This window comes from Capricornis sumatraensis, chromosome 16 (assembly GCF_032405125.1).
Source record: "Capricornis sumatraensis isolate serow.1 chromosome 16, serow.2, whole genome shotgun sequence".
NCBI classification, from domain to species: Eukaryota; Metazoa; Chordata; class Mammalia; order Artiodactyla; family Bovidae; genus Capricornis; species Capricornis sumatraensis.
This window is the reverse complement of record NC_091084.1, coordinates 36,834,625-36,861,792: the sequence shown is the minus strand read 5'-3', so window position 1 is coordinate 36,861,792 and position 27,168 is coordinate 36,834,625. Positions and strand designations below refer to the sequence as shown.

The 27,168-nt window shown below is 48.9% G+C and overlaps 1 protein-coding gene across 1 annotated transcript in view; it reads left to right on the top strand.

The window, feature by feature from the left end:
• OTOG (otogelin) overlaps positions 1 to 27,168 on the top strand; it is an 82,019-nt gene that overhangs the window by 13,709 nt on the left and 41,142 nt on the right. The window contains exons 16-30 of the mRNA XM_068988828.1: positions 1,962 to 2,094; positions 2,977 to 3,154; positions 4,828 to 4,952; positions 5,835 to 6,047; positions 6,629 to 6,821; positions 8,142 to 8,216; positions 8,457 to 8,500; positions 10,001 to 10,154; positions 17,879 to 17,986; positions 19,417 to 19,555; positions 21,242 to 21,376; positions 21,669 to 21,815; positions 22,121 to 22,240; positions 24,038 to 24,154; positions 24,840 to 24,996. Of these exons, the coding sequence (XP_068844929.1) occupies positions 1,962 to 2,094; positions 2,977 to 3,154; positions 4,828 to 4,952; positions 5,835 to 6,047; positions 6,629 to 6,821; positions 8,142 to 8,216; positions 8,457 to 8,500; positions 10,001 to 10,154; positions 17,879 to 17,986; positions 19,417 to 19,555; positions 21,242 to 21,376; positions 21,669 to 21,815; positions 22,121 to 22,240; positions 24,038 to 24,154; positions 24,840 to 24,996 (2,038 nt within the window). The remainder of the gene's footprint in view (positions 1 to 1,961; positions 2,095 to 2,976; positions 3,155 to 4,827; positions 4,953 to 5,834; positions 6,048 to 6,628; positions 6,822 to 8,141; positions 8,217 to 8,456; positions 8,501 to 10,000; positions 10,155 to 17,878; positions 17,987 to 19,416; positions 19,556 to 21,241; positions 21,377 to 21,668; positions 21,816 to 22,120; positions 22,241 to 24,037; positions 24,155 to 24,839; positions 24,997 to 27,168) is intronic.

Genomic DNA, 27,168 nt, shown 5'->3' with positions numbered 1-27,168 from the left:
CATCGTTGTTTGTTTTTTTTTTAATTTATTGAAATACATTTGATTTACAATGTTGTGTTAATTTCTGATGTACAGCAAAGTGAGTCATTCTTTCTGGTTTTGTTTTCTAAATTTTACTGGAGTATAGTTGATACACAATGTTATGATAGGTTCAGGTGTACAGCATCGTGATCCAGTTATACATATACATATATTCACTCTTCTTCAGATTCCTTTCCCATATAGGTTATTACAGTTTATTGAGTAGAGTCCCCTGTGCTATGCAGTAGGTCCTTGCCGGTTAACTATTTTATATGCAGTAGTGTGTGTATATTAATCCCAAGCTCCTAATATATCCCTCCTTCTATGCCACGTTTCTTCTTGGCTAACCATAAGCTTGTTTTCAAAATCTGTTTCTGTTTTGTAATTAAGTTCATTTATATAATTTTTTAAAAATTAGATTCCACATGTAAGTGATATCGTATTTGTCTTTCACTGACTTCACTTAGAATGATAATCTCTAGGTCCATCCAGTGTTGCTGCAACTTGCATTATTTCATTCTTGTTTATGACTGAGTCATATTCCTTGTATATACATATTACATCTTTATCCATTCCTCTGTCAGTGGACGCTTATATCGCTTCCATGTCCTGGCTATTGTAAATAGTGCTGCAGTGAACATTGACAGGCTTGTATCTTTTCAAATTATGGTTTTCTCCTGGGCTGTGTCCATGAGTGGGATGGCTGGATCATATGGTAGTTCTATTTTTAGTTTTTGTAAGGAACCTTCATACTGTTCTCCAGAGTGGTTGTATCATTTTACGTTCCCACTAACAGTGTAGGAGGGCTCCCTTTTCTCACACCCTCTCCAGCGTTTACTGTTCGTAGACTTGGAGCATTTTTTTTTAATGTGTGGCTGTGCTGGGTCTTCGTTGCTGCATGCACGGGCTTTTTCTCTAGTTGGGGCGAGCAGGGGCTGCTCTCTAGTTGTGGTGCATGGGCTTCTCATTGCAGTGGCTTCTCTTGTTGCTGTGCACAGGCCCTAGGACACATGGGCTTCAAGAGTGGCAGTTCCCTGGCTCTAGAGCACAGGTGCAATAGTTGTGGGGCTCAGCTGCTCTATGCACGTGGGGTCTTTCCGGACCGAGGATCAAACCCTTGTCTCCTGCATTGGCAGATGGATTCTTTACCATTGAGCCACTGGGGAAGCCCTATAGTAGTACTGTATCGATAGTATTACTATGTGTTATATTATTGTGATTATTTTTACATTATTATCATTCCCCAGGATGCCCCTTCCTATCTCTGCAGGCTAAGTCTTGTTAGCACCCTACACCTGTTTCCAGCACTGATCACAACAATTAACCAATTTTGTAATCTCTTATTTAAAATCTGTATCCCTCACGAGTATGTATTCTTCATGAAGTCAGGGACTATATCTATCACTTTCATCAGGTATGATTGTGTGGAAGGGAAGTATAAATGGACCCAATGTGTACTGCCCATTTCGGGGATGAGACCCTGAGGCCCAGAGAATATTAGCTCATTTCCTGCCTGCTTATGAGTGGAGCTTGATATTCCACAGGGTGTGACACATGGAAAGAGCTACACAAACACCGATAAAAGGATGAAATTAAAGTCCTGCGTTGCAGTCAAGTGGGGAGGCCAGTGTTTCCGAGACTGGACTCTGAGCCATCTGGGGCCCAACTCTGCTCTGTGTCATAGCCTGAGGGTTGACTACCACTTTTATTTGTATTAGCCCAGTCCTGCCACTAACCTTCTCCAGCCTGGGCCTCTGCCTTCTCATTCCCCAGATCAGAGCATTTGGTTAGAGGACCCCTAATGTCCCTTGGGTCTCTGACACTGTGAGGAGCTTGCCCCTGGCCTCAAACCTTGCTGAAATCCCTGCCTTTGGAGGGCTCTGTTGGGCTCAGCAGGGAGACAGACTAACCCTCCCCATTTGGCCTTCCTCTCTCACTAGAACCAGGATGGAGTCTGTGTCCAGTCAGTGTCAGTGATTCTGCATCAGGACCCTCGGAGGCAGGTGACCTTGACCCAAGCAGGGGATGTTCTTCTGTTTGACCAGTACAAGGTCACCCCACCCTACACAGACGGTACGCCCTGGTGGACAAGAGCTAGCTGAAAGTTAGCAGCCAGGCTCTTCTGGCAAAAGCATTGCTATATGGGCAAGAGCCCACATTCTAGTACTGGGTGAATCAGGCCAGGGGACACCTTGGTCCGAGGAACATGGACTCTCGCCTTGTAGAATTGTCTCTGCCCCCCACTGCAATGGGTTTCATGGCAGTATGATGGCTTCTCCTAACTTAAGGATATTAATGGAGCTCTATTCCATCTCCTCTCTATTATTATCCTTTCTGATTTCACAAGGGCTTTGTGATAGCTTGTAGGAAGCACAAAATCTAACAAAAATGGCAGAATGATTAAGAAAAAAAATAGCATCAAAAAAACTAAAAAGAAAAAAGAATAAGGACTCAAGGCTGAGAAGAGTGAAAATCCAAGGGGTGTAAAGGGGTTTAAAAAAAAGCAAGTCACAAAAGATGTAAAATTCACTACAACTAAATCTAAATTTTAAAACTGCTACAATTGAATCCGAAATCATATTTTCACCTTCCTAGTGGCCACTGTGAAAAAAAAAAAAACAAAACCCAAAACGGGTAGTTACAGAATTCTTTTTTGCTAGAGAAGGAAACATACCAGTTGCTTAGGGAGGCAAGTCTTTAATTGGCACTGAATGCCAGAAGAAATTTCTCATCTGGGGCTGCTGTGGTAGCTTCTCCCTGGGTCCTGATTTCATCATTGACCAGGATTTCTTCAGGGCTCCCCAAACCAACCCAGACCTTCACTTCTTTGTGGCAGAGCTTTACTGTGTGTGAAGACTGGGCTGGGTATGGGGTGAGCGTGGGCTGTGCAGGTGATGGCGGTGGATGGGGTGATCTTGTCCGAACTTCCTACATCCCTTCTCCTTCTGTGCCTAGACGCCTTTGAGATCCGGAGGCTGTCCTCAGTGTTCCTGCGCGTGAGGACCAACGTGGGTGTGCGGGTGCTCTACGACCGCGAAGGACTGCGGCTCTACCTGCAGGTGGACCAGCGATGGGTGGAGGACACCGTGGGCCTCTGCGGCACCTTCAACGGCAACACGCAGGACGATTTCCTGTATGTGCCCTGCCCCGGAACCGGAAGGAGAGGGGGAGGCGGGGCCCTAAAGACTATGTGCACCTGGACACTGTCTAATATTTCTCCAGAACCCCCATGGGTTCTCACTGTGCAAAACGTGCATCGTTGGTTGTTTATTCCTCTACATTTAAATTTAAGTATGTTTCTTTAGGGCGTCCCTGGTAGCTCAGCTGGTAAAGAATCCACCTGCAATGCAGGAGACTCTGGTTCGATTCCTGGGTCTGGAAGATCCTCTGGAGAAGGAATAGGCTACCCCCTCCAGTATTCTTGGGCTTCCCTCGAGGCACAGTCAGTTAAGAACCTGCCTGCAACGTGGGACACCTGGGTTTGATCTGTGGGTTGGGAAGATCCTCTGGAGAAGGGCATGGCAACCCACTCCAGTATTCTTGCCTGGAGAATCCCCATGGACAGTGGGCATGGACTTCGGGGCTGCAGTCCATGGTGTCACAAAGAGCCGTACAGGACTGAGCAGTTAAGCACAGCACGTGTTTCTTTTAGGCAGGAGTTCACAGTCTTTCTTGTGCCAAAGAGTCATCCCAAGAGCTTGTGAAAATGCTGACTCCTCGGCATAGACACAGTTTGGGAACTTGGGAGGGGACAAAGTCAGCCTTTCCAGAAAGGAAAACAAATAATTGATATTGACGGCTGGAGGTTCTGGTCAGTCCTTCAAGTTACACGCATTGGGTGATATAGAAAGAAACGTGAGAGGCGTTCTTCGGCCAGAAATGAGAATTTGTTTGGAAAATCAAGAATACAGAAAACTTGAGAGCTTTCCCATGCAGGTACCTTTTAAAATGTAGCATCCTACTCTGCCTTGCCTGGTGGACAGCTCCTTGCCTGGTGTCAGGGCACCTGGTCAGAATGAGGGGAGCAGACCATGTTTATTTAGTGTGTGCCATGTGCCTAGCCGTGAATCCTGGGTGGAAATAGTGCTCTGTGTAACTTGCATTCTCACAGTTGTGGAGCAGGAATGTGCCTGTGGTGGGCGCCAGGCAGAATTTGCCCCTCATGGACCTATGACCTCTGGCCATTGTACCATCTACACCAGTTCAGTAACCCTTGGAGACTGATGATATCTAGGAAACTTGAGTATCTCCCGCCTTTTGTTGCCTCTTGTGTGACTATTTCCCACCTGGAGAGAAAGGGAGGGAAAAGGAGTTTGGGGGAACTGTCCATGGAGGAGGGTGAAAGAAATCCTTACTTGGTGAAGTTTGGTTCATGGTCTCCCTGTTTATCTCTTTCTGACATGAAGACCCAAGGGTGGGTAGGGAGTGTGAGCTAGTGTATGGCCCCAAACCCATATGGAGCCTGTTAAATGTGATGTGTGTATGTATGCCTGCACGTTTGTAATTGTATGTGTTTGAATGTGTCTGGGTAGATCTCCTTTTTGTTTGCATGTCTGTATATATTTGTGGTGTGTGTGTGTGTGTGTGTGTGTGTGTGTGTGCTGGTGGTATTTGTGAACCTATGAATGTTATATATTTGGGAGGATACGTATGCATCGGAATGTGGGTGCTCATGCTTATGTTTGCCTGTGTGTGTGTGCACATGCTTGTGTACATGAGCAGGTGGACGCTTACCTGGGTGTATGCTGTGTGTTCACTTGGGTGCACATGGGCCAGTGTGTGAATGTGGCTCTACCATGCCCGCAGGTCCCCAGTGGGTGTGCCTGAGAGCACGCCACAGCTCTTTGGCAATTCTTGGAAAACACTGTCCGCCTGCTCCCCTCTGGTCTCTGGCTCCCCGCTGGATCCCTGCGACGTGCATCCGCAAGCCGGTGAGGTGGTTGGGAGGGCGGTGAGTAGGACTGGTTTGAGAGAGATGAGCTGGGAACCTGGGCATGAGGAGGTTGATCACGTTGGGTAGGAGTGATCAAAAAGGAGGAGCTGTCTGGAGGGGACAGGCCTTCCTTTCTGGTGAGGATCAGGCAGAAGCCAACTTCACGTTCTACCCCCGTCACTTATGCGCACACTTGTACTGGCTCCCCCATCTCAGGGCAAAAGTCCAGGTCCTCACAGTGGCCCCGCCAGGCCCTGCACTCTCCTCCCATCCCCATTATCTCACCTCCTCCATGCACCCACCCTTCACCTAGCTCAGCAGCACTGGCCTCCTTGCTTTCTTCTGACCCAGCCTGGTCTGTCTCCTCTCCAGGTCTTTGCACTTGCTGTTCCATTCTCCTGGAATGTTCTTTCCTCATAGACACACGCCTGACTCTCTATCTCTTTCAAGGTTTTAGTCTAACAACATCTTTCCACTGAGGCCTTCTGAACCACTGGGTTGAAAATCACAATTCCCCTCCATCCCTACCTTGCAACCCCCATTTTCCTTCTCAACTTTCTCTCCTTAGATTCTTTACCTTGAAGTTACTGTTTAAGTTGTTTAGGGATGGTCTCCCCAACCCAGAATGTCTCCTACACGAGAGCAGGGACTTTTGCCTGTTTCCTGTTTTGTCTACTCCTGTGACTCCTGACATGAGGAATGCATTGCGTGAGTGCCTGCACACGCTCACGCACGTATATACTGCAAATATATACACACACACGCATGCACACACACTCCTGTGTACAGTCCCTGCTGCTGTGGGGAGGCAGGGAGAAGCTGGGGCCCAGAGCACCAGGTAAATCAGACCCCTGACCCTTGCCCGTTCATCTGTCTCCAGCCTCCTTTGCCCTACAAGCCTGCAGTGTGCTCACGGGGGAGCTGTTTGCGCCCTGCTCCGTGTACCTGAGCCCCGTGCCCTACTTTGAGCAGTGCCGCCGAGATGCCTGCCGTTGTGGGCAGCCCTGCCTGTGTGCCACACTGGCTCACTACGCCCACCTGTGCCAGCGCCACGGGCTCCCCATTGACTTCCGTGCCCGCCTGCCAAGCTGCGGTGAGCAGTGTGGCCCTGGGAGGGCACTGGAGGAGCCGGAGCTCCAGATCTGAGTGTCCACCTGCCCCCGCCCCCTGTCTGGCTGTGGGAGACCCCAGGGAGTGGGCTGGTGGCCAGGTAAAAGAGAGGGCAGCCCCAAGTCAAGTCCCTTGAGAGGCTGCTGGAGGAGCACAGTTGATCTTCACAGCCCATAGAAGTGAGAGAGGCAGAGTGTGTGTGTGTATTTACACACCTGTGTACGTGTGTCTATGTGTGGGGTGAGTGCAGGACTATCAGGACGACCTCCACTCCCCCCACAAAATCACTACCTAAGAGGAATGCCCTGCAGAGAGAAGGAAATGCCAGTGATAGGGTCCAGGCTGAACTTGGGAGATGGGATCTATCTCTGTGGCTCTGCCATTCCGGGGCAGTGGGAGGCAGACTGGGTTCAAATCCCAGCTGTAACCTTGACCTGCTGTGTGACCTTGGGCGAATGTCTTAACTTCTCTGGCTCTGGGTTCTCTTCTTTATGATGGTGACCCCACTCCACAAACTTGTGGGTGTGTGAGGGAGGCAAAGCACGGTCACATTTCTCCCTACAGCGTTGTCCTGTGAGGCCACCAAGGAGTACAGCCCGTGTGTGGCTCCATGTGGACAGACCTGCCAGGACCTGGCTGGCCCTGAGGCCTGTGGGGTTGATGGTGGCAGTGACCTCAGCGGGGACGAGTGTGTGGAGGGCTGTGCCTGCCCACCAGACACCTATCTGGACACCCAGGCTGACCTCTGTGTCCCCAGGTGAGGAGGCTGACTTGAGCTCTGTGTCAGGGCCTAGTAAAGCTGGGAGTCTCCAGAGCATATGAAACTGGGTACCTGCCTGGGCCTCTCCTGTGCCTACTTCATCTCAGTCACAGGGCAGGCCTTGGAGGATAAGCTGGGCTTATCAGACACCCTCCCCACTTTCCACCCAGGCCTCTCTCCCCAACTCTGGCTCTTGGGTCCAGTCTGACTTTGCCACAAGACAGGACAACCCCACAGAGCCAAGGGGGTCTCTACCCTCATCTCCCCTCTCCTTCCACACATCTCGATTGATCTGGTATGTTCCAGACATTTCTAGACAATTCAGCAACAAGCAAAATGGAATCCTGCCTTCACAAGAACTCACATTCTAGGTGGTGAGACAGATAAAATAAGCAAATAAACGAAACTTAATGGATCTGGTGATAACAAGAGCTACAGCGCCAAGTACAGCCGAGCGAGCCCAGGGAGTCCTGGGGAGGGAGGGGTTGCTCTTATGTCACATGAGGTGAACCTGGGAGAAAGGCCTTTCTGAGGAGCTGCACGTGAGCGGAGATTTGAGGAAGGAGTACTCCAGGCGAAGGGGACTCGGGAAGCACCCTGAGACCTGGCTGTGGGCGTTCTCCTTGCAGCTGGAGGGCAGAGTGGAAGGGGTAGGTGGGAGGTGGTGACCTCACAAGATCTCAGGGTTGACTGGCAAGACCCCTGGTCCCCTCCAGGCCTTTTTTTTTTTTTGTAAAACGGTATCACATTCAACTGAATGTGGGGGACATCAACATGAATGATGGGGGACATATTTGATTCACTCAGAGGCCTTTTTGAGCTGGAGTCCTCACTTGAGATCCAGATGTGTGCCGTGGCCCCACCCCTTGAGGTTGAGTGTTGTGAGTGAGGGGAGCCTGTGAGGGTTATGTGGGATGGAGGAGGAGTTAGGGAGGGAGAAGATGGGGAACACTGGGGCTGGATGAGTACAGACAACCCGTCCAGCCCTCAACTGCTCTGTTCCAAGGCCTGCACTTGGCTGTAACCAACTGTTTGAGGTATGGGAGGAGGAAACACAGTCTTTGCCCTCAAATGACCTACAAAGAGGAACCTATGAAGAGGGTCGCATAAGGATCCCCACTTTACAGACCCCCTGAAAGGGGGTGCCTAGCCTGATGTTGGGGGGCCTATACCTGGGTGTGGTATAGGCACCGAGCTATCAGAGCAGATGTTGGGTGTGAATGCCCCTGGCTGGCTGCAGGGCGGGGTCCCTGTCCTTGGTGGTCCCTGCCCCGACTCCAGAGTCACCTCGCCTTTCTCCATTCATGGCTTTTATAGGAACCAGTGCTCCTGCCACTTCCAAGGAGTGGATTATCCCCCTGGAGACAGCAACGTCCCAACTCTGGGCCACTGGTGAGCTTTCTAGACAGCAGCGTTATTATTCCTGTCTTTAAATGGAAGTTGCTGACTAAAGAAAATGCAGCTGTGTGGAACTTTCCATGAAGTGACAGCCTCCCTCTCTGTACAGGGAGCCAGAGACAGCAGTGGGATGCCTGTCTGAACTCTGCAGTAACCTGAGTGCAGTGACTCGGGGTCTCTGGGCCCTGCAGTGACTGGGTGGGCTGACCCCAGTGCTTCTCTCTCTCTCTGCAGCCACTGCAAAGATGGAGTCATGAGCTGTGACAGCGGAGCCCCGGGTAAGGGGGATTGGGAGGGAAGGGGCTCCTTCATGGTGGTGGGATGGGGAAGAGGAAGGTTGGGAGCTTGAAGACAGGCCAGGACGAGGAGAGCCCGCCCTAGGTCTCGTGCCAAACCAAGCTTTCTGTAGTCCTTGTCCTCTTGGGAAAGGCTGCAGCTTAGAGCGTGGCGTCGTGAGATCCTGTCCCAACCTCAGCTCCACTCTAGAGGCTGTCCCTCCTGTTTGTCAAGGAGATGCCGAGACTCTGTCTCCCTCAGGGGTGACCAGCTGGGATATCTGGCAGTCCTGATCTCCCCTGGCTCCTGGATTTCCTCCATCTGAACCATCATGTGTCTGCTGAGGCTGACTGTATCCAGCCCATGTGGGATGTGGGGGTCACAGCAGTGGGAAGGATAGGCTGGGTCTTTGAGACCCTCACAGGCAGTGGAAGTTGGGGTGGGAGTGCTGGATGACACAGTAGTGGATTGGCTGGTGAGTGTCTTGGATGGGCAGGGAGCTGGAACCCTTAGGGAGGGCCTTGGAGGGCAGAGGATGCTGCTAAGTATGGAGACAAGCACAGAGAAGATCAGAGAGTAATCACATGGCAGGGGGCTAAGAGCAGGGCCCCCAGACTCCGATAGCCCTGGCTCCACATCCTGCCCAGCCCTCCCCACCTGTGCAGCCCTGAGGAACTCCCTTCACCGCTCTGAGCCTTCACTTCCTCTCTTGCTGTATAACCTGGATGCCTGCCTTCTTCCCACGTTTCCTGGGTATTCCTGAAAGTGTGCCTCTTTTTGTAGTTCCTGTCCTCAGATTTCTTCTCTTTGGGACTTTTATCTCATCTCCTGTGTCTGTCCCTTTCTCTCTGTTCCATCCCAGGCTTGGCATAGAACTCAGCCCTGTTTTATTGATTTCCTTAAGAAAGATCACTTGCATGGTATAAGTGTACAAGGCCGACTTGACTGAAGGCTCTGGGAGAGAGAGTGGGTTTATGTCACAGAAATACAGGTGAACGGGAAGTTGACTTCCTGTTGTTAAACGTTCCCAGCCACTTTGTCACACTGCATGGCTGTCCACTTCCTGGCTCCGCTTCTGGTCCCTCTGGGATGCTTCTTCTTTCTTTATCATGTCTTTTGAAAGCAGAAGTGGCTTCTCTCCGTCATATGGGAAAGTGGGAGATAGTAATACCTCGCAGAGTTGTGTCAGGATAAATAAGAAAATGCAGGTGAAGAGCCGGGAGCAGTACCCATGAAAGGACACACCCGGTGATTGGTACCAGTGGTGGTTGTCCTGGGAACCACAGTCGTGTGCTCCTGGGAACCTGAGGGATGTTTCAGGGGCAGCCTGGGCAGCAGAAAGCCTCTGAGCCCCATCTCTGCCTGCATCCCCCAAAGGCTCGTCCCCAGGTCTCCCTGCCCGCCCCACCCCCTGCCTCCCAGGAACCCACCCCAGGCCCACGTGTCGCAAGCATCCTTCTGAGGGTCCAGGCTCTGGCCAGCACCACCCTCTCCTTTTCCAGCTGCTGCCTGCCCAGCGGGCCAGGTCTTTGTGAACTGCAGCAACCTGCATGCCGACCCTGAGCTGAGCAGAGAGAGGACGTGTGAGCAGCAGCTGCTGAACCTGAGTGTGCCAGCCCGTGGGCCCTGCCTCTCAGGATGCGCCTGTCCTCAGGGGTATGTCTCCGTATTGCCCTGGGTTTCCATCCCCGAAAGGCTGGCAGAACCAGGGACCACAGTGTGGAGTGAGGGGCAGAGAAAACCTCACACAGTCTTGCAGGGAGGCGCCAGCCCAGGGCTGCCCAGGTACAGCATCATAACCAATGAGGAATCTGAGAAAGAACAGGAGGGTGGGGAGCCAAGCCGGAGTGGTGCCTCCCTCCCTCTGCTTTTCACCAATGTGTGGCCTTAGACAAGGAAGGGGCCTCGCTCCTCTGAGGCTCGGCTTTTCATCTGTTAAATGGGAAGAGTAATAATACCTGCTGCCTCAAGAAATGGTTGTGAGAATTAAATGAGGTGCTGAAGGGGACGCACTGGGTGGGTGCCGAGCCTGCCCTAGAGGTCTCATGGGCTGAAGACCATGAGAGAGGAAACCCATGTTTAGCTCTCAGCCTTCCTCCCTGCAAATTTCTGACCACGCTCAAGCCTCACCCAGTGGAAGCTGTCTCCCTCCTGGGTGTCTGAGATGCTGCCATCACAGCTGTGTGATCTGCCTGCACTGACTTTATGGGTTGGCCCATGGGTCTTCTGCTTGCCAAGGTGACTGCAAGGGCCCAGCGCCTCACTCTGCCCACTCCTGATGCTGGTCTTACTTCAGGTCTAGGCTGAGAAGACAGCTGGGTGCCTCGTCTCATGACTTGGCAGCATGGGGCTGTGTCCTTCCACCTGTGCAGAGCTCAGTGCTCAGCTGGGAGTCCCAGGCCAGGCCTGGTGGCCAGAGAAAGTGAGAAGAGGGTCAGGGCTTCTAGGGTGCAGAGGGGAGGGAACATTCAGCTGGAGTTTTGCTATTTATAAAACACTTTGGTATAGTGATGTCTTTCAATCGCAGAGCATCCTTGGGAGAAAGGAGGAGGAGGATCATCATTCCAATTTTGCAGATGAGGAAATTGAGGCCAAGGGTTGGATGGAGGGAAGTGGTCTGCCCAAAGATCCATGACCCGAATCCAACTGTGCTTAGTCCAAACCCTACCCTTCGGAAAGAGGATGCTGGCTCTGAGAGGCCTGGGTCTAGTCCCCTTCACAGAGGTTATGATATGGGTCATGAGCCTGCCATTTCCCACACAAGGGCATCCACAAGGGACCCCTGTGAGGTCTGGAGAACTCGCACAGGATCCTAGACCTGAGACTCTGCATTTCTATAAATAACAAGCTCCCACGAGGTGCCGATGTTGCAGGACTGGGGACCATACATTGAGGAACAAGCCTCTAAAGCAATGCCTGACATTAGGGATTAGTTTAACTCAAAAGATTCTGAAACCAGAGTGGGGTTCCCTTTTCAATCCCCAGGCTGTGAAGGGTGGGCTAGGATGTGAAGGTTTCCAAGGGCTGGGTGACCTTTGACAAGTGACATGACCACTTGGGCGACAGTCTTCTTGTCTGTGAGGCCCTGCTGCTGTTTGCAAGACTAGTCTGAGTGGACAGTACCTGAATCCTCTTCTTCTGCTCCACGCCTCTCAAAGTTCAACCCATGCCCTGGTGCTGTGCCAAGAGCATCCACAGTCCAGAGGGCTTAGTGTTTGTCACTAGCTATGTGATCTTGGACGAGTCACTTAATGTTTATGAGCCTGAGTTTGCTCATTCTGTGACTTGAGGGCAGTAACACCCACCGTGCAGGACTCTAGTGAGATCTGATGAAGACAGCAGCTGTGAGGAGCTGGGCACACTAAATTCTCCAGAGAAGCTTGTCGTCTTCCCCTTGTTAGTGTTGAACCCCTATCAGCTCCTGGCATCTTTGCTGTAGTGACTCATGCTCTGCGTTAAATGCCCTCTGAGGAGTTTCCACACTCCACGGGGGCTTGTCAAAGGGAAATTGTTACAGTCGCAACTGTAAAGGAAGGACAGGCACTTCCTGGCATCATGGAACATTCTCCTGGGAGCTGGGATAGGGCTGCCAGTGATAAGTAACGACCCCTGCCTGGGGCCTTCTGGGTCCCTGGTCCCCCTGCCACCCTCCTTAGTGTTTCGTAGAATCTCTGGGTGTGTGTATTGCTCCTGGGCCCCTTCAGGCATCTGGCGCTGTCTGTGCTGCTCCCAATTCTTTCCCATCTTGGTGCTGAGCCAAGGGCTCTGGGGTTGCAAGGCAATATTAGGAGCATGATCTCTGGAGTCAGGCTTGTGTCCTGATTCCACCTCTTACTGGGTGGGCCAATTAACTTCCCTGAGGTTCAGTTTCCTCATCTGGAAAATGGCACAGAGTAAGCACTCTCTATGAGTGATAGCACTGTCGTCCTTTACTTGGATCCTATGCATTTGCAAATGCCCCTGAGAAGAGACTCCCTTAGCAGTTAAGGAGAAAGAGCAAACTGAGGCCCAGAGCTCCTCCCTGCATATTCCTGTCTGTGGTGGGCACACAGAAGGTGCTGAGGATACACACAGGTCTGCAAAAGGCCAAGAGGGAGTGGTGGATGGTGGGTGGCAAGGAAAGGCCTGAGGGTGAGGATGGAAGGTGATGAGCCAGTCCATCACTGGTGTCTGATTCAATTATGGGGAAAGGAAGGACAAGAAACCAATATTTATTGTGTATCTACGAAGTGCTAGGCAGTGTGCCCAGGTCTATGATTAAATTCTCTTAATGACCTTCGGAAGAAGGTGTCATCATCCCCATTTTACCTATGAAAAAAACAGAGACTTAGAAAGGTTAAGTGGCCTCAGGTAGAACATTGTGGATTAACCACATGCTTTTTTATTTTTTCCTCTCACAACCACAATGAAATGTTGGTAATGGAGTAAAAAGAAATGTATAAATCACCAGGGACAAAGGGAACGAGAATGGGATGACAGTGGCATGAGATGGGCCAATAGTTTTTGAAGAAGGAACCAGGGTGGCTGTGTAGAAACTGACCCTGCAGAACAGAGGTTGACACTGATGCTTGTAGAGGGGAAGGCCAAGGAGAAACAGGCTGCATGGTGTAGACAGCTTCAGGAACAGGATGCTCCAGACATCTCAGAAGAGGCAGTGGTGGGAGCAAGACAGTGGGATATGTGGCAAGTCTGTGTAAGCAGCAGTTAAATGTCCAGATTCCCTTACCCCATCCAGCAGGAGAAAGAGAGGAAGAGTTTCTAGAAAAGTAAAATCAGAGATTTTGATCTTGGGGACAGAGGCAGGGATGAGACGCAGAGTGACGACAGGGAGATGAGTGAAAGCCAACTGGGGCCCAGCCCGCTTCCCTAGCTTGGTTCCTGGGACGGTGGCGTCAAAGTTTTTGCCTCTCAGGTCAGAAATGGAAGAGGATTCTGATCCTGAAAATTGGCTGGGCAAAAAAAAAATTTCTCCAGAAACTGACATTTTGGAGCATCCTCAACAAAGTGGTGGGCCCCCCTTAAATATGCAGCTTCCAATCAATATGTACGTAAAACACACAGATCGTAAATATACAGTTTGCTGTGCATGGGGGCCTGGTCGCTTCAGTAGTGTCCGACTTTGCAACCCTATGGACTGCAGCCCTCCAGGCTCCTCCACCCATCGGATTCTCCAGGCAAGAATACCGGAGTGGGTTTCCATTGCCTTCTCCAGGGGATCCTCCCAACCCAGGGATCTAATGCCGCTGCATCTCGTGTGTTTCTTTGCATTGGCAGGCAGGTTCTTTTTTTCTTTTTAATATAAATGTATTTATTTTAATTGGAGGCTAATTACTTTACAATGCTGTATTGGTTTTGCCATACATCAACATGAATCCGCCACGGGTGTACACGTGTTCCCCGTCCTGAATCCCCCTCCCGCCTCCCTCCCCATACCATCCCTCTGGGTCATCCCAGTGCACCAGCCCCGAGCATCCTGTATCAGGCATCCAACCTGGACTGGTGATTCGTTTCTTATATGATATTATACATGTTTCAATGCCATTCTCCCAATTCATCCCACCCTCTCCCTCTCCCACAGAGTCCAGGTTCTTTACCGCCAGCGCCCCCTGGGAAGCCCCATACAGTTTGCTGACCTTTGACAAATTTATACCCTTTTGTAACCCATACCTCCATCAAGATATAGAAAACTTCTTCCCCCTCAAAAAAATTTCTTGTGCCCTGTGTCTTTTCCCAGTTGGTATCTCCCTGTACCCCTTCACTGTAGTTTTTTATTTTTGGCATAAATAGGCTCTATCTGTTCCAGAACATCATGAAAATAGTCATACAGTATCTACCCTTTGATGTCTGACTTCTCCTTAGCATATGTCTTTGACTGATCCATTGTTACATTTCCCAGCCATTTGTTTATTTTTATTGCTCAGTAGTATTCCATTGTATGAATGTACTGTAATTAAATCATCCACTCAAATGTTGACACATATTTAGGTTATTTGCAGTTTGGGCTATTTTAAATAAGGCTGCTTTCTCTTGGAAGAGCACTTCAGTGTGGAATTGAGTGGTAGGGTAGATGTACATTTCACTATGTAAGAAATTGCCAAACTATTTTCCAGAGAATTTGTACCATTTCACACTCTCATTGTGTGAGAGTTCTGGCTGCTCTATATCCTCACTAACACTCAATGTTTTCAGTCTTTCTCATTTTTGTTATTTTAGTGAGAACAGAGTCAAATAACATTATGGTTTTAATTTATATTTCCCTAGTGACTAGTGATGAGTACTTTTTCATGTGTTGTTTGGTCATTTGCATATCTTCATTTGTAAAGTGTCCAGTTAAGTCTTTTGCTCACTTTTATTTAGCTGATTTTTTTAAAAACTGAGTTGCAGAAGTTCTTTATATATTCTGAATGCAAGTCCTTTGTCGGATATATGTATAGCGAATATTTTCTCCTAGTCTGTGGTTTGTCTGTTCATTTATTTAAAATGTCTTAATATGTCCAAACAGTTCTGATGAGCAGAGGTTTAAAATTTTGGTGATATTTACCTTGGCACTTTTTTCCTTATGATGCTGTCTGTGTCCTAAGACATCTTTGCCACAATTCCAAAAATATTCTTCTATATACCCTCTAGCAGCTTTATAAATTTTGCTTTTACATTTGGGTCTATAGTCTATCTAAAATTATTGTATTTTGGTATCTGCTGTAAAATGGAGTCACTTCATTGTATTTTTTTCTGATGGATATCCAGTGGTTCTAGCCCCATTTAAGAAGGACTTTTCTTGTTGAATTGTTTTGGCACCTGAAAAAAAATCAATTGACTGTATAAATGTGGGTCTATTTCAGGGCTCTTTCTTCTGTTTCATTGATCTATTTGTCTATCCTTAGGCCAGTATCACTCTGTCTTGATTTCTGAAGGTTTATAGTAAGTCCTGAAATCAGAAGTTGATAGTGCCCTGACTTTTTTCCTTTTCAAAGTTTTTTGGACACTTCTAGGTTTTTGAATTTCCATGTAAATTTATGATAAACTTGTCAGTTTATACAAAATGGCCATTGGAATTTTGATTGGGATTGTGCTGAACCTATAGATCAGCTTGGGAGAACTGACATCTTCATACTAGTGTATCCTCTAATCTACAAGTGGGTCACTATTGTTCCACTTCCTTGGCCTTCTTTAATTTCTCTCAGCAGTGTTTCCTAGTTCTCACCCAGAGGTTGACACATTTGTCATTGAATTATTTATAGATATTTAGTGTTTTTGCTGTTCATCCCATAGAAGTTGTCAAATTTATAGGGACATCAATAATAATTTTTTTTTTGCCTGTTTGTTCTATCATTAATGGAGAAGAATGTTAAAATCTCCAATTATAATTGTGCTTTTATCTTTTTTCTCCTTTAGTTCTGTGAGTTTTTGCTTCTGTTTTTGAAGCTCTGATACTTGGTGCATGCCCATTTAAGATTCCTATGTTCTGCTGATAAACTGATTTTTTTAAAAAATTAATTTATTAATTTTAACTGGAGGCTAATTACTTTACAATATAGAAGTGCACAGTCTTAGCCACAGGACACCACCAGGGAAATCTCTGACTCTTATTATTATGAAATATCCCTTGTTATTAGAGTTAATGTTATTTGTCTTGAAGTATATTTTGTGTTGGAGAAGGCAATGGCACCCCACTCCAGTACTCCTGCCTGGAAAATCCCACAGACGGAGGAGCCTGGAAGGCTGCAGTCCATGGGGTCGCTGAAGGTCAGACACAACTGAGCGACTTCACTTTCACTTTTCACTTTCATGCATTGGAAAACGAAATGGCAACCCACTCCAGTATTCTTGCCTGGAGAATCCCAGGGACGGGGAAGCCTGGTGGGCTGCCATCTATGCGGTTGCACAGAGTCGGACACGACTGAAGTGACTTAGCAGCATACTTTATGTAAGTTTAATATAGCCACTCTGTCTTTCTTGTAACTAGTGTTTACATGGTGTCTTTTCCCATCATTTTGCTTTTCATTTATTTGTGCTATTATATTAATATTTCAACTATATTTTTGGGAAACAGAGTACAGTTGAGTCTTGCTTTCTTAGCCAGTGTTACAGTTTTTCCCTTGTAATTAGACAGTTAATGCATTTGCCTTTAATAATCAGATTGAATTTAACACTACAATCTTATTTGTTATTTGTCTTTGTTTTTTCTTCTTTTCTTTCTTCTTTTGGATTAAGTAAATTTAGTCTTCTATTTTTTTCTCCTTTATTTCATTTAAAATATATACATTAGTATTTTTAATCTGTATATTTTAAAATTTATTATTGTTTTGGCTGCACTGCATGATATGTGGAATCTTAGTTCCTCAACCAGGGATCAAACCTACGCCTCCTGCATTGAAAGTGCAGTCTTAAGTATTGGACTGCCAGGGATGTTCCTATATCCTGATATTTTTTGTTTTATTTTTGTAGTTCTCTAAAGATTACGATATGTATCTTTCATTTATCACCATCTACTATGAATTAATGTTTTCCCACTTTATGTAGACTGCTTGCAACAGTCTGCTTTCCTTTACTTCCTTCTTGTCCTTTTTATTATTATTATCATACAGTTTACCTTTACGTGTGTTAGAACCCCACAATTAATTGACATTAAGTGAAAGTGGAAGTCACTCAGTCCTATCTGACTCTTTGTGACCTCATGGACTGTACAGTCCCCGGAACTCTCCAGGCCAGAATACTGTGGTGTAGCTTTCCCTTCTCCAGGAGATCTTCCCAACCCAGGGATCAAAGCCAGGTCTCCCGCATTGCAGGCAGATTCTTTACCAGCTGAGCCACAAGGGAAGCCCAGTTCAGGTCCAGTTGACATTAATCTTGCTCTCAATGCTCAGTTATCTCTTAAAGAAATTAAGAAATAATTAAAAAAAATATTTACCACCATATTTTCCACTTTGGGAGTTCTTCATTCCTTCATGTGGCTCTGAGTTTCCATCTTCCTGAAAAATTCCCTTTCACATTTCTTTACAATGCAAGTCTATTAGTTACTCCATGAGCCACCTGGGTAGAAGGGTCCATGCCCATGCCCATGCTGTGTTCATTAGTGTACAGCTAGTGTCCACAGGACAGCTGGCAACCAGCCTGGCCGGGGAGGTGCGGCTGGTAGAGCTGAGCCTTGCTTCCCGATGGATGGCAGAGACTTCTGAGCTGGGCCAAGCCTGCCTCTCATTTTCCAGTTGCTGAGGTAGCTCTGAACCTCACTGGGCAGGAGCAGGATGGTGGTAGGTACACTGTCTTCCAGGGTAGATGCTGAGAGCCATCCCAGGGCATCCATGCGGCTACAAGGTCGTCCACAGGTGGCAGAGATGGAAGGGTGCTCTCCTGACCATCTGCCTGCTGTGTCCTTACAGCCTGCTCAGACACGGGGATGCATGCTTTCTGCCAGAGGAGTGCCCATGCACTTGGAAAGGGAAGGAGTACTACCCTGGGGACCAGGTCATGTCTCCCTGCCATTCCTGGTAAGTGAGGGCCCCGTCCAGGCTCTACTTTTTGTTGGGGCTGCGGGTGGATATGGGATGTGTGATTGTGAGTACAGTCTAGCATTCCCCCTTCAACCACGTTCATATTTATCTTGTGTGATTGTGTGCTCTGTAGGGGTTTGTGTATATATACAAATATATGGACAGAAAGAATTTGAGGGGATGTTTTTGTGACTATAAATATCAATGTGAGTTTGTTCATACGTGTATTTGAATGCGTGTGCATGTGTGTTTGTAACCGTGATGATGTGTTTGCATATTTATAGGGTGTGTGTCAGTACATGTTCAAAATGCAGAGACTGCACTTGTGAGTGTATATGCACATTCATGTGCTTGAAAAAGATGGACATTCAGATCGTGTTATTCCCATGATGAAATCCTCTGAACGCTCCCTGTCTCACTGCTGGCAAAGCTACCATTCTTACCGTGGCCTTCTAGGACCTACGGGATCAGAACCTCTGTTACCTCCCTGAGTTCCTCTTCTCCTCCTCCTGTCTCTATTCTAGCCATGTTGTCTTCTGGAGTGTTCTTCAGGACCTTTGCAAAGGCTGTACCCTCTGCCCAGGACACTGTTTTTCCAAATGTCCATATACTTAATTTTCTCACACCATTAAATCTCTGCTCTCCTGTCCTTCTGTCCATCTTATTTAAAATTGCAACCCACCCCCACACACATTCCCAGTCCTTTTTATCTTGTTCCTTTCCCCACATAGCACTCATTACCTTCTAACTATCACCCACTCGGGGCTTCCCAGGTAGCTCAGCCGTGAAAGAATCCATTTGCAATGCAGGAGATGCAGGCTTGATCCGTGGGTTGGGATAATCCTTTGGAGGAGGAAATGGTATCCCACTCTAGCATTCTTGCCTGGAAAAGTTCATGGACAGAGAAGCCTGGTGGGCTACAGTGCATGGGGCCACGAAGAGTCGGACACAACTGAACCACTGAGCACACACACATTACCTACTCATGCTTACTTATTATTTTTAATCATTTAGTGTGTGTCCTCCTCCTTTAGAATACAAGCTTCACAAAGGCAGATATTTTGCTGTTTTGTTCACTGATGTAGCTCAGACTCCTAGAATAATGCCTGGGATATGGTAGATGCTTATTACTTGTTGAATGAATGAATGATTGGAGTGGCAAAGAGAGTGTGGATATTGGAGTTGAATCGATCTCGAGTCAGTCTTGGCTCTGTTATTGATTGATTTAACCTTCTGAACCCCAGTGTCTCTTGGATAAAATGGGGACCCACCCTCGTATCCTTTGGGCCTTTGTTGGAGGTCGATGATGTTTGTTGGCACTCAGCCCAGGGGTACCGAGTGGGCACTTGATGGGCAGTGGCCCCACCGTGGGTGCTCAGGGTTGGGGAGGGCATGCCCTGTGAGGGGTCTGGGCACGTGTATTTCAGTGTGTGCCAGCGCGGCTCATTCCAGTGCACCCTCCACCCCTGCGCCTCCACCTGCACGGCCTATGGTGACCGGCATTACCGCACGTTTGATGGGCTCCCATTTGACTTCGTGGGGGCGTGCAAAGTGCACCTGGTCAAGGTGAGCGCCTGCGTATGTCTGCACAGTTGGCTCCATGGGTCCCCAGAGCGACTGATGCATAACTGGATGGTTGGGGCGGGAGGATCTAAGCCCTGGCGTTTGGCAATTCAGAGACTCAAAGAGGTGCTGAGGAGCAAGATCAGGGCTGGACAGAGCCCACCAGTTATAAATACCCCAATCCCTGTCCACTCAACATTATAACCTTGCCCTTCTTGGGTGTCAGTGGTTTTTCTGTCTGTTATAGTAAAAATGAATACTTTCTGGGCCCTCATTAGATGCCTGGTGGTCTACCAAGCCATTTTAAAGCATTATTTCACTTAATTCTTACAGCAACCCTAAATGACAGAGTTTATTGAGCCCGTGTTAGAGATAGAGCAAATTGGCCTGAGGAAAGTTGGTATCTCACCAGGTTCACACACTAGTCAGTGACAGAATTGGGGTCAAGCTGAAACCAAGAAATCTGACTGGAGAGTTGGTGTGTAAAGGAGTCATGTGTTAAAGCCACCAGCTCACTCAAAGGAAAAGGAATGGTGATGTAGGAGAGCATCTCAGAGGCAGGATCCCCTCCAGGAGGAGAAGAGGGTACCAACTGGGCAGGTGGGAGAGGCCTCAGGCCCTTTGGCCAAAGCCCTGCCCATCCCATCAAATAATAGTAATAGTAATACCTTTTACGGGCTCCCCTTGTAGCTCATCTGGTAAAGAATCCGCCTGCAATGTGGGAGACCTGGGTTTGATTCCTGGTTTGGGAAGATCCCCTGGAGAAGGGTAAGGCTACCCACTCCAATATTCTGGCCTAGAGAATTCTATGGACTGTATAGTCCATGGGGTCAGAAAGAGTCAGACACGACTGAGCGACTTTCACTTTCAATACTTTTTATGGAATAAGCCCTATCTATGGCGCAGACACTGTGCTGGGGTTTTTCATATAATTTAAATGATTCCACGAGACAAAGATGATAGACCCTGTTTTATTTTATTTGTTAAATCTTAAAGGCTCTGCGTGCTCTTCGCTAACATTTAAAACAATGGAAAGGCGTATGTTAAAAACGAATATCCCTCTTCATATCTCTTCTGTTCCTGTTGCCTGCTGAATAAGCACTCATAACAGACAGGAGTGAGTCCTGCAGGAACATGAGTAGGACGCAATTTGCTTTCATCACTTGATAGTATACTTTGGGCATTATCTCATGGTTGGTAAATTTCTCTTCTTTCTGTAGAATTCCACAGAAAGGATGTGCTCTAGTTTGTTTTATTATCCACCAGTATGTAAATACTCAATGAATATTTGTGTGGATGTGTCCCTAGACTCTTAGAAGTAGAATTTCTATAAAAGTTATCCCTTTAGAATGTTGTCTGGTGCCTGCAGATTGCCCTCCAAAAAGGCTTACACTACCATCATCAGTGTCTGTAAGACAGTGCTCCTTCCCTCACACTCCCATCAGCACTAGTCATCCCTATTATATATTCATTCACTCATCAAACACTGTTTGGAGAACCCCTACATGCACCAGGCACCCCAAACAAAACTAAGCTTCAGAGAACTGAAGTAAGTTGCCCGAAGTCACACCACTCATATGAAGCAGGAGTGGGTTGAAAACCACTTCAGAGTCTGCGTCCCTCTGCCCCGTGCCTCTCAACAGAATCTCTTCTCGCCCTGGTTTATTGCGCTAACTTATTTCTCCCCAGAGCACATCGGATTTCAGCTTCTCTGTGATTGTAGAAAATGTAAACTGCTACAGCTCTGGCATCATCTGCAGGAAATTTATTTCCATCAACGTGGGGAACTCACTCATTATCTTCGATGACGACTCGGGAAATCCCGTAAGGCCTGGTGCAGGTGAAGGTTGTATCAACAGTTTGCCCGTTGATGGGGGCAGAAGGGGGTTAAGGACTGGCTTCCTTATCACAGCACTTTCTCTTGGAGCCACTGAGTGATCAGCCCAGATTGAGTTCCTTGGTCATGACCAAGAACCCCGAGGTCACTGTCAGGACATGAGGGAGGCAGAGGAACTGATGAACTCCTGGGGCTGGGCAGTGACTTGTTGCCAGAGCCAGCTGACCCAGCTGCTGGGGGATGCTCTGGCCTCAAGAATGCTCATCTCTGTCCCCCTAGAGCCCCGAGAGCTTTCTGGATGAGAAGCAGGAGGTCCACACGTGGCGGGCAGGGTTTTTCACGCTGGTGCATTTCCCACGGGAGCACATCACCCTCTTATGGGACCAGAGAACCACGGTGCACGTCCAGGCCGGGCCACAGTGGCAGGTAGTCACGTGAGCAGTGACCCTTGTCGGTGCTGTGCTCCTCCCAGAGCCAAGAGCCCCTGGGTGTCCTTGCATGAGCTGTACCCTCGCCGAAGAGCCAGGCGCATCGTACCTCTGTCCTTTCTGCCCCGCCCTGCCCTGGGCCCCTTCTCTCTGACTCTCCTATCTCTCTGCACTCTGTGACCCCAGTAGCTGTTTCTAGGCCCATGACAGACTCCTAGGCTCATAGCGACCCCCCCGCCACGCCCCTGCCACCTATGGTTCACCCTGGGAATGCCTGAAACTGATCATTCTCTCTTCTTTCAGGGCCAGCTGGCAGGACTCTGTGGGAATTTTGACTTAAAGACGGTCAACGAGATGAGGACCCCAGAGAACTTAGAGTTGACTAACCCCCAGGAGTTTGGTGGCAGTTGGGCTGCAGTCGAGGTAAAGCCTCTCCAGGCTGGCTCACTCCCCTCCCCCAGATGGACCCTAGTCAGCACTGAGAGAGCCTGGCCACAGGTCAGGGCAGAAGGACATCGGTGCAAGGCTGCTCCCGCAGCCCGCTGTCAGCCTCTGAGCTGGCGTCCTCAGCCCTGTGGTCTGAGGGCAGGCACCATCATCCCATCTCTCAAGTCAGTCCCTGGACCAAGACATGGTGGGAGAGCTGGGGCAGGGAAGCAGGCAGAGTCTCTGCCCTAGGAGAGGTGACCACCTAGTAGGGAAGATGAGGCTTGTTGAAGCAGGACCATTTTATCCATCTCTGTGAGGTCTAGCACAGAGGAGAGACCAAGAGAGAGCTACATGGGTTGAGGCAATCAGAGAAGACTTCCTGAAGGTGGCGGGACTAGTGTGATACTTAAAAGACAGACCATATTTGGATGGCTGAATGTATCAGAGAGAAGACCTCTGAGAGGGTGGACAATATTATCCGAGGCAGAAATTATAGGAGATGTCTCTGAGGTTTGGAAGATGTCTGACTGAGGCTGCCAAGCTGTGAGGGGTGAGGGGACAGCACTGAACTGAGAGCAGAAGGCCTGGGTTCTTGTCTTAGACCATCCAGGGACTTGCTTGGTGACCTTGCATAAGCCCCAGCTTCTCTGTGATCTTCTGTGAAGTGAAGGAGCTGGAAGAGGAATGGCGGATAGATTTTACCTCGTGTGACAAATCTGATCAGTCAGATGAGGCTGCCTGGGAAGCCAGGCTGAGAAATGCCAACCCTTGTGTCAGGATCATCTGGAAGAACTGCGATTGATTAGTTATGTCTGCCATGGGTGCTGCATTAGAGAGTGGTGATGGGAATGTTACATATTTGCCTTTCCTCGACTGAGTGGTCTTCCGTTCCTGATTCTCTGTTGGAGAGCAGACGGAGAGAAGCCTGTATAGACTGGAATCAGGGGAGCAGTTAGTCATGGCATGGAGCTCAGGGGAATCCTGAGATGGGACTAATGTTTTCTCAAAGCCTCAAAAAAGTGTGCTCTTAACAGAAAAGCTGAATGGGTGATTAACTTTCATTACTTCCCTCCTCTTACCCACCCCTTAATGTTATTTCTCTCTCAATAATTCCTATGGGCACACTCTAGGATGCTCAAGTGACAATGTAGGCCCAAGGGTGGAGGCTCAGCAGACGTCAGGGTGATCTGTGTTCGTTCACTGTCGCAACATACCTATAGACTTAACAGCATCCAGTCACACACGTGGATTATCTCACAGTTTCTGTGGCTCAGGAATCAGGGTTCAGACTCGGTTCTCTGCATACAGTATCACAGGCTGCAAATCAAGGTGCCAGCCAGGGCTGGGCTCTCGTCTGAAGGTGTCCCTGGAGAGGGCTCTCCTTTCCCAACCACTCATGTGGCTGTTGACAGCATCTGAGAGAACTGAGAACTTTCATTTTTTTGCACACTGTTGGCTCAGGATGACCCTCAGCTTCTAGAGACCACCCACAATTCCTGCCATGTGCCATTCACAGTCGGAGAGAGAGGGACTCCAGCCAGATGGGCCCTGCAGGCTTACATAACATGATCATATGCAGTCACTGACACACAACCACATCCACGCATCACCTTTCCCATCTCTTGTTGGCTGTCAGTTTGGTCCCACCCACATTCAAGGGCAGGGGATTATCCAAGGACATGAACACAGGAGGCCAGCATCAAGGGAGATGCTCCAGGAGTCCCTCCACCACATCAGGCAGTGGGCATGTGAGGGGTCAGGAGATCAACTGTGCTGCCTTTGCCCCCTCAGTGCCCAGACACTCTTGACCCCCGAGACACTTGTGTCCTGAATCCTCTCCGAGAACCCTTTGCCAAGAAGGAATGCAGCATCCTGCTCAGCGAGGTGTTTGAGACCTGCCACCCTGTGGTGAGTGGATGCCGGGCTTTGCTGCTCCTGAGACCCACCCCCTCGCCCCGTCACCTCCCTGGAGTCCCTTCTGCCCTCAGACCCTCTGCCGTACCTTGGTCTAGAGGGGAGACTCACCTCTGCCATCCCCTGTCTCTGGCCTTTTCAGATGACTCTGTCCTGTTTCCCCAGACAACCCAGGACAGACAGACAGTCACAGCTTCTGTGCCCTTTTCAAGCCTATCTCCATATGTCTCTTCCTCCCAATCAGGCTGTTCTTCTGAATGGTGAACACAGATCCCTCATGCTGCAGCAGCAGCCCTCAGGGGAGACAGGAAAGCTGGTGCTCAGCTCTGCACGGGCCCCTCTGGGGCCTCGAAGGCTGCTGTCAGACCCGTCTTGACTGTGTCTGGCCCTGGATGGGGGTTCACAACCCACATCTGTTTCTTAGCCGCACCCTGAGGCTCTGGATCCTATAGCCTAGGCCCAGAAAGGAGAGAGCTTAGTTCTCAAAAGTGGGGTCTGCCCAGGCCACGGAGTTAGCGTTTCCCTCTGAGCTGCTGCCTTCTGCCCTCACCCAACATGGGCAGCGCACACCATCCTTCACACTTGTGCTGCTCCCTGGGGCTGAGTGGCATCAGCCCAGAAGCTAAAGGGCTAACATTTAGGGCCTGTCCTCTGACCTCTGACTTCTGACCTCCTCCAGGTCGACGTCAGTTGGTTTTACTCGAACTGCCTGACAGACACGTGTGGGTGCAGCTGGGGCGGCGACTGTGAGTGCTTCTGTGCCAGTGTGTCCGCCTATGCCCACCAGTGCTGCCAGCACGGGGTGGCCGTCGACTGGAGGACCCCGCGCCTCTGCCGTGAGTGTCCAGACCCATCACCTGAGGGGGGCAGTGGGGCCCCCTCTCTGGGCAGGCCTGAGGGGTCCCATCACTCTGGTGAGCGTCTGTGGAGTACTTACCATGTGCCAGGCATCAGCATGGCTTGTTTATATAATTCCTCAAGTTATCAAGTACCCAGGTGACTCTAGTGGTAAAGAACCCGCCTACCAATGCAGGAGACATAAGAGATGCAAGTTCAATTCTGGGTCTAGAAGATCCCCTGGAGAAGGGAATGGCTACTCACTCCAGCATCCTCGCCTGGAGAATCCCATGGACAGAGGAGCCTGGTGGGTTATAGTCCAAAGGGTGGCAAAGGGGTCAGACACGACTGAAACAACTTAGCACGCATGTACCCTGTGAAACAGGACTGTTTATTCCTGTTTTACAGTTGGAGAAATGGGTTAGAGAGAGAGAGATTCAGTAACATGCTCAAGGTCACAGAGGTTGGTAGAGGAGCCAGGGCTTATCTCCATGTGGTCTGGGTGCAAACCCAGGACTGTGCTCCTGACCAGTTCACCAGATAAGTCAGGAGCCCTGGGTTCCAGACTCAGAGCTGCATTTGCAAGCTGTGTGACCTCAAACTAGATCTCCAACCTCTCTGGGGCTCAGTTTTTTTATCTGAAAAATAGGAATAGACCTGTCCCACAAGGTTTATTGCAGGGGTCAAAGGAGACAGTGAGTATGAAAGCCCCTGTCAGCTGAGACACATTAAGGCCCATCAGAGACACCACAAGATAGTAGGGTTTTTTGACCATTGGTGGTCTACAAAATGCTTTTGGTTGCACACTCCTATCAAGTAAAAACATATGCACATTCACACACACACACATACATATATATACATAGTTTCAGTTCAGTTCAGTCACTCAGTTGTGTCTGACTCTTTGCAACCCCATGAACCGCAGCACGCCAGGCCTCCCTTTCCATCACCAACTCCCAGAGTCCACCCAAACTCATGTCCATTGAGTCGGTGATGCCATCTAACCATCTCATCCTCTGTTGTCCCTTTCTCCTCCTGCCTTCAATCTTTCCGAACATCGGGGTCTTTTCAAATGAGTCAGCTCTTCACATCAGGTGGCCAACATATTGGAGTTTTGGCTCCAAATAAGTCCTTCCAATGAACACCCAGGACTTACTTCCTTTAGGATGAACTGGTAGGATCTCCTTGCAGCCCAAGGGACTCTCAAGAGCCTTCTCCAACACCACAGTTCAAAAGCATCAATTCTGATCTCAGATTTCTTTATAGTCCAACTCTCACATCCATACGTGACTACTGGAAAAACCATAGTCTTGACTAGATGGACCTTTGTTCACAAAGTAATGTCTCTTTGTACATGTACATGTATACATGTATATATATATGTATATATATATGTACATATATATACACACATGCATGGACATGTACATGTATACATATATATACATATATGGAGAAGGAAATGGCAACCCACTCCAGTGTTCTTGCCTGGAGAATCCCAGGGGCAGAGGAGCCTGGTGGGCTGCTGTCTATGGGGTTGCACAGAGTCGGACACGACTGACGCAACTTAGCAGCAGCAGCACATATATATATACATATACATGTACATGTACATGTACCTATGTACATACATATAATATGTACATGTATATAATATTAGTAGTGTAAAGTATGCCACAAAACAGATACAAAAATAAATATTTAAAAGATGGAGTAAAATACACAGAAATTCGAATGATTTATGGTTTGTTCCTGCACATCAAAGATCTTCTGGGCACAAGACGCCTCACTTTGGGACACAGCACTAGTGCTAGAGCTGACGTTACTGTCATTTTTCGTGGGGGCATGGGTGCTTGGCATGTCCTGAGCCCGGGGAGCTCCAGGCAGGATGACCTCAGGAGGAAGATGGAGCAGAATCACCTTTGGTTTCCCCTTTCTCTGCCTGTTTTACCCTGAGACCCACCGCAGATGCCTTAGGTCCTCGTGCAGTCTGCTTCTCCTCCTACTTTGGCAGGAGTTCTTCAGGAAGGAGGCTTCCCTGGTGACTCTGGAGGAAAAGGATCCACTGGCAATGCAGGAGACACAGGCAGATGCAGGTTCGACCCCTGGCTCAGGAAGATCCCCTGGAGGAGGGCATGGCCACCCACTCCAGTGTGCTTGCCTGGAGAATC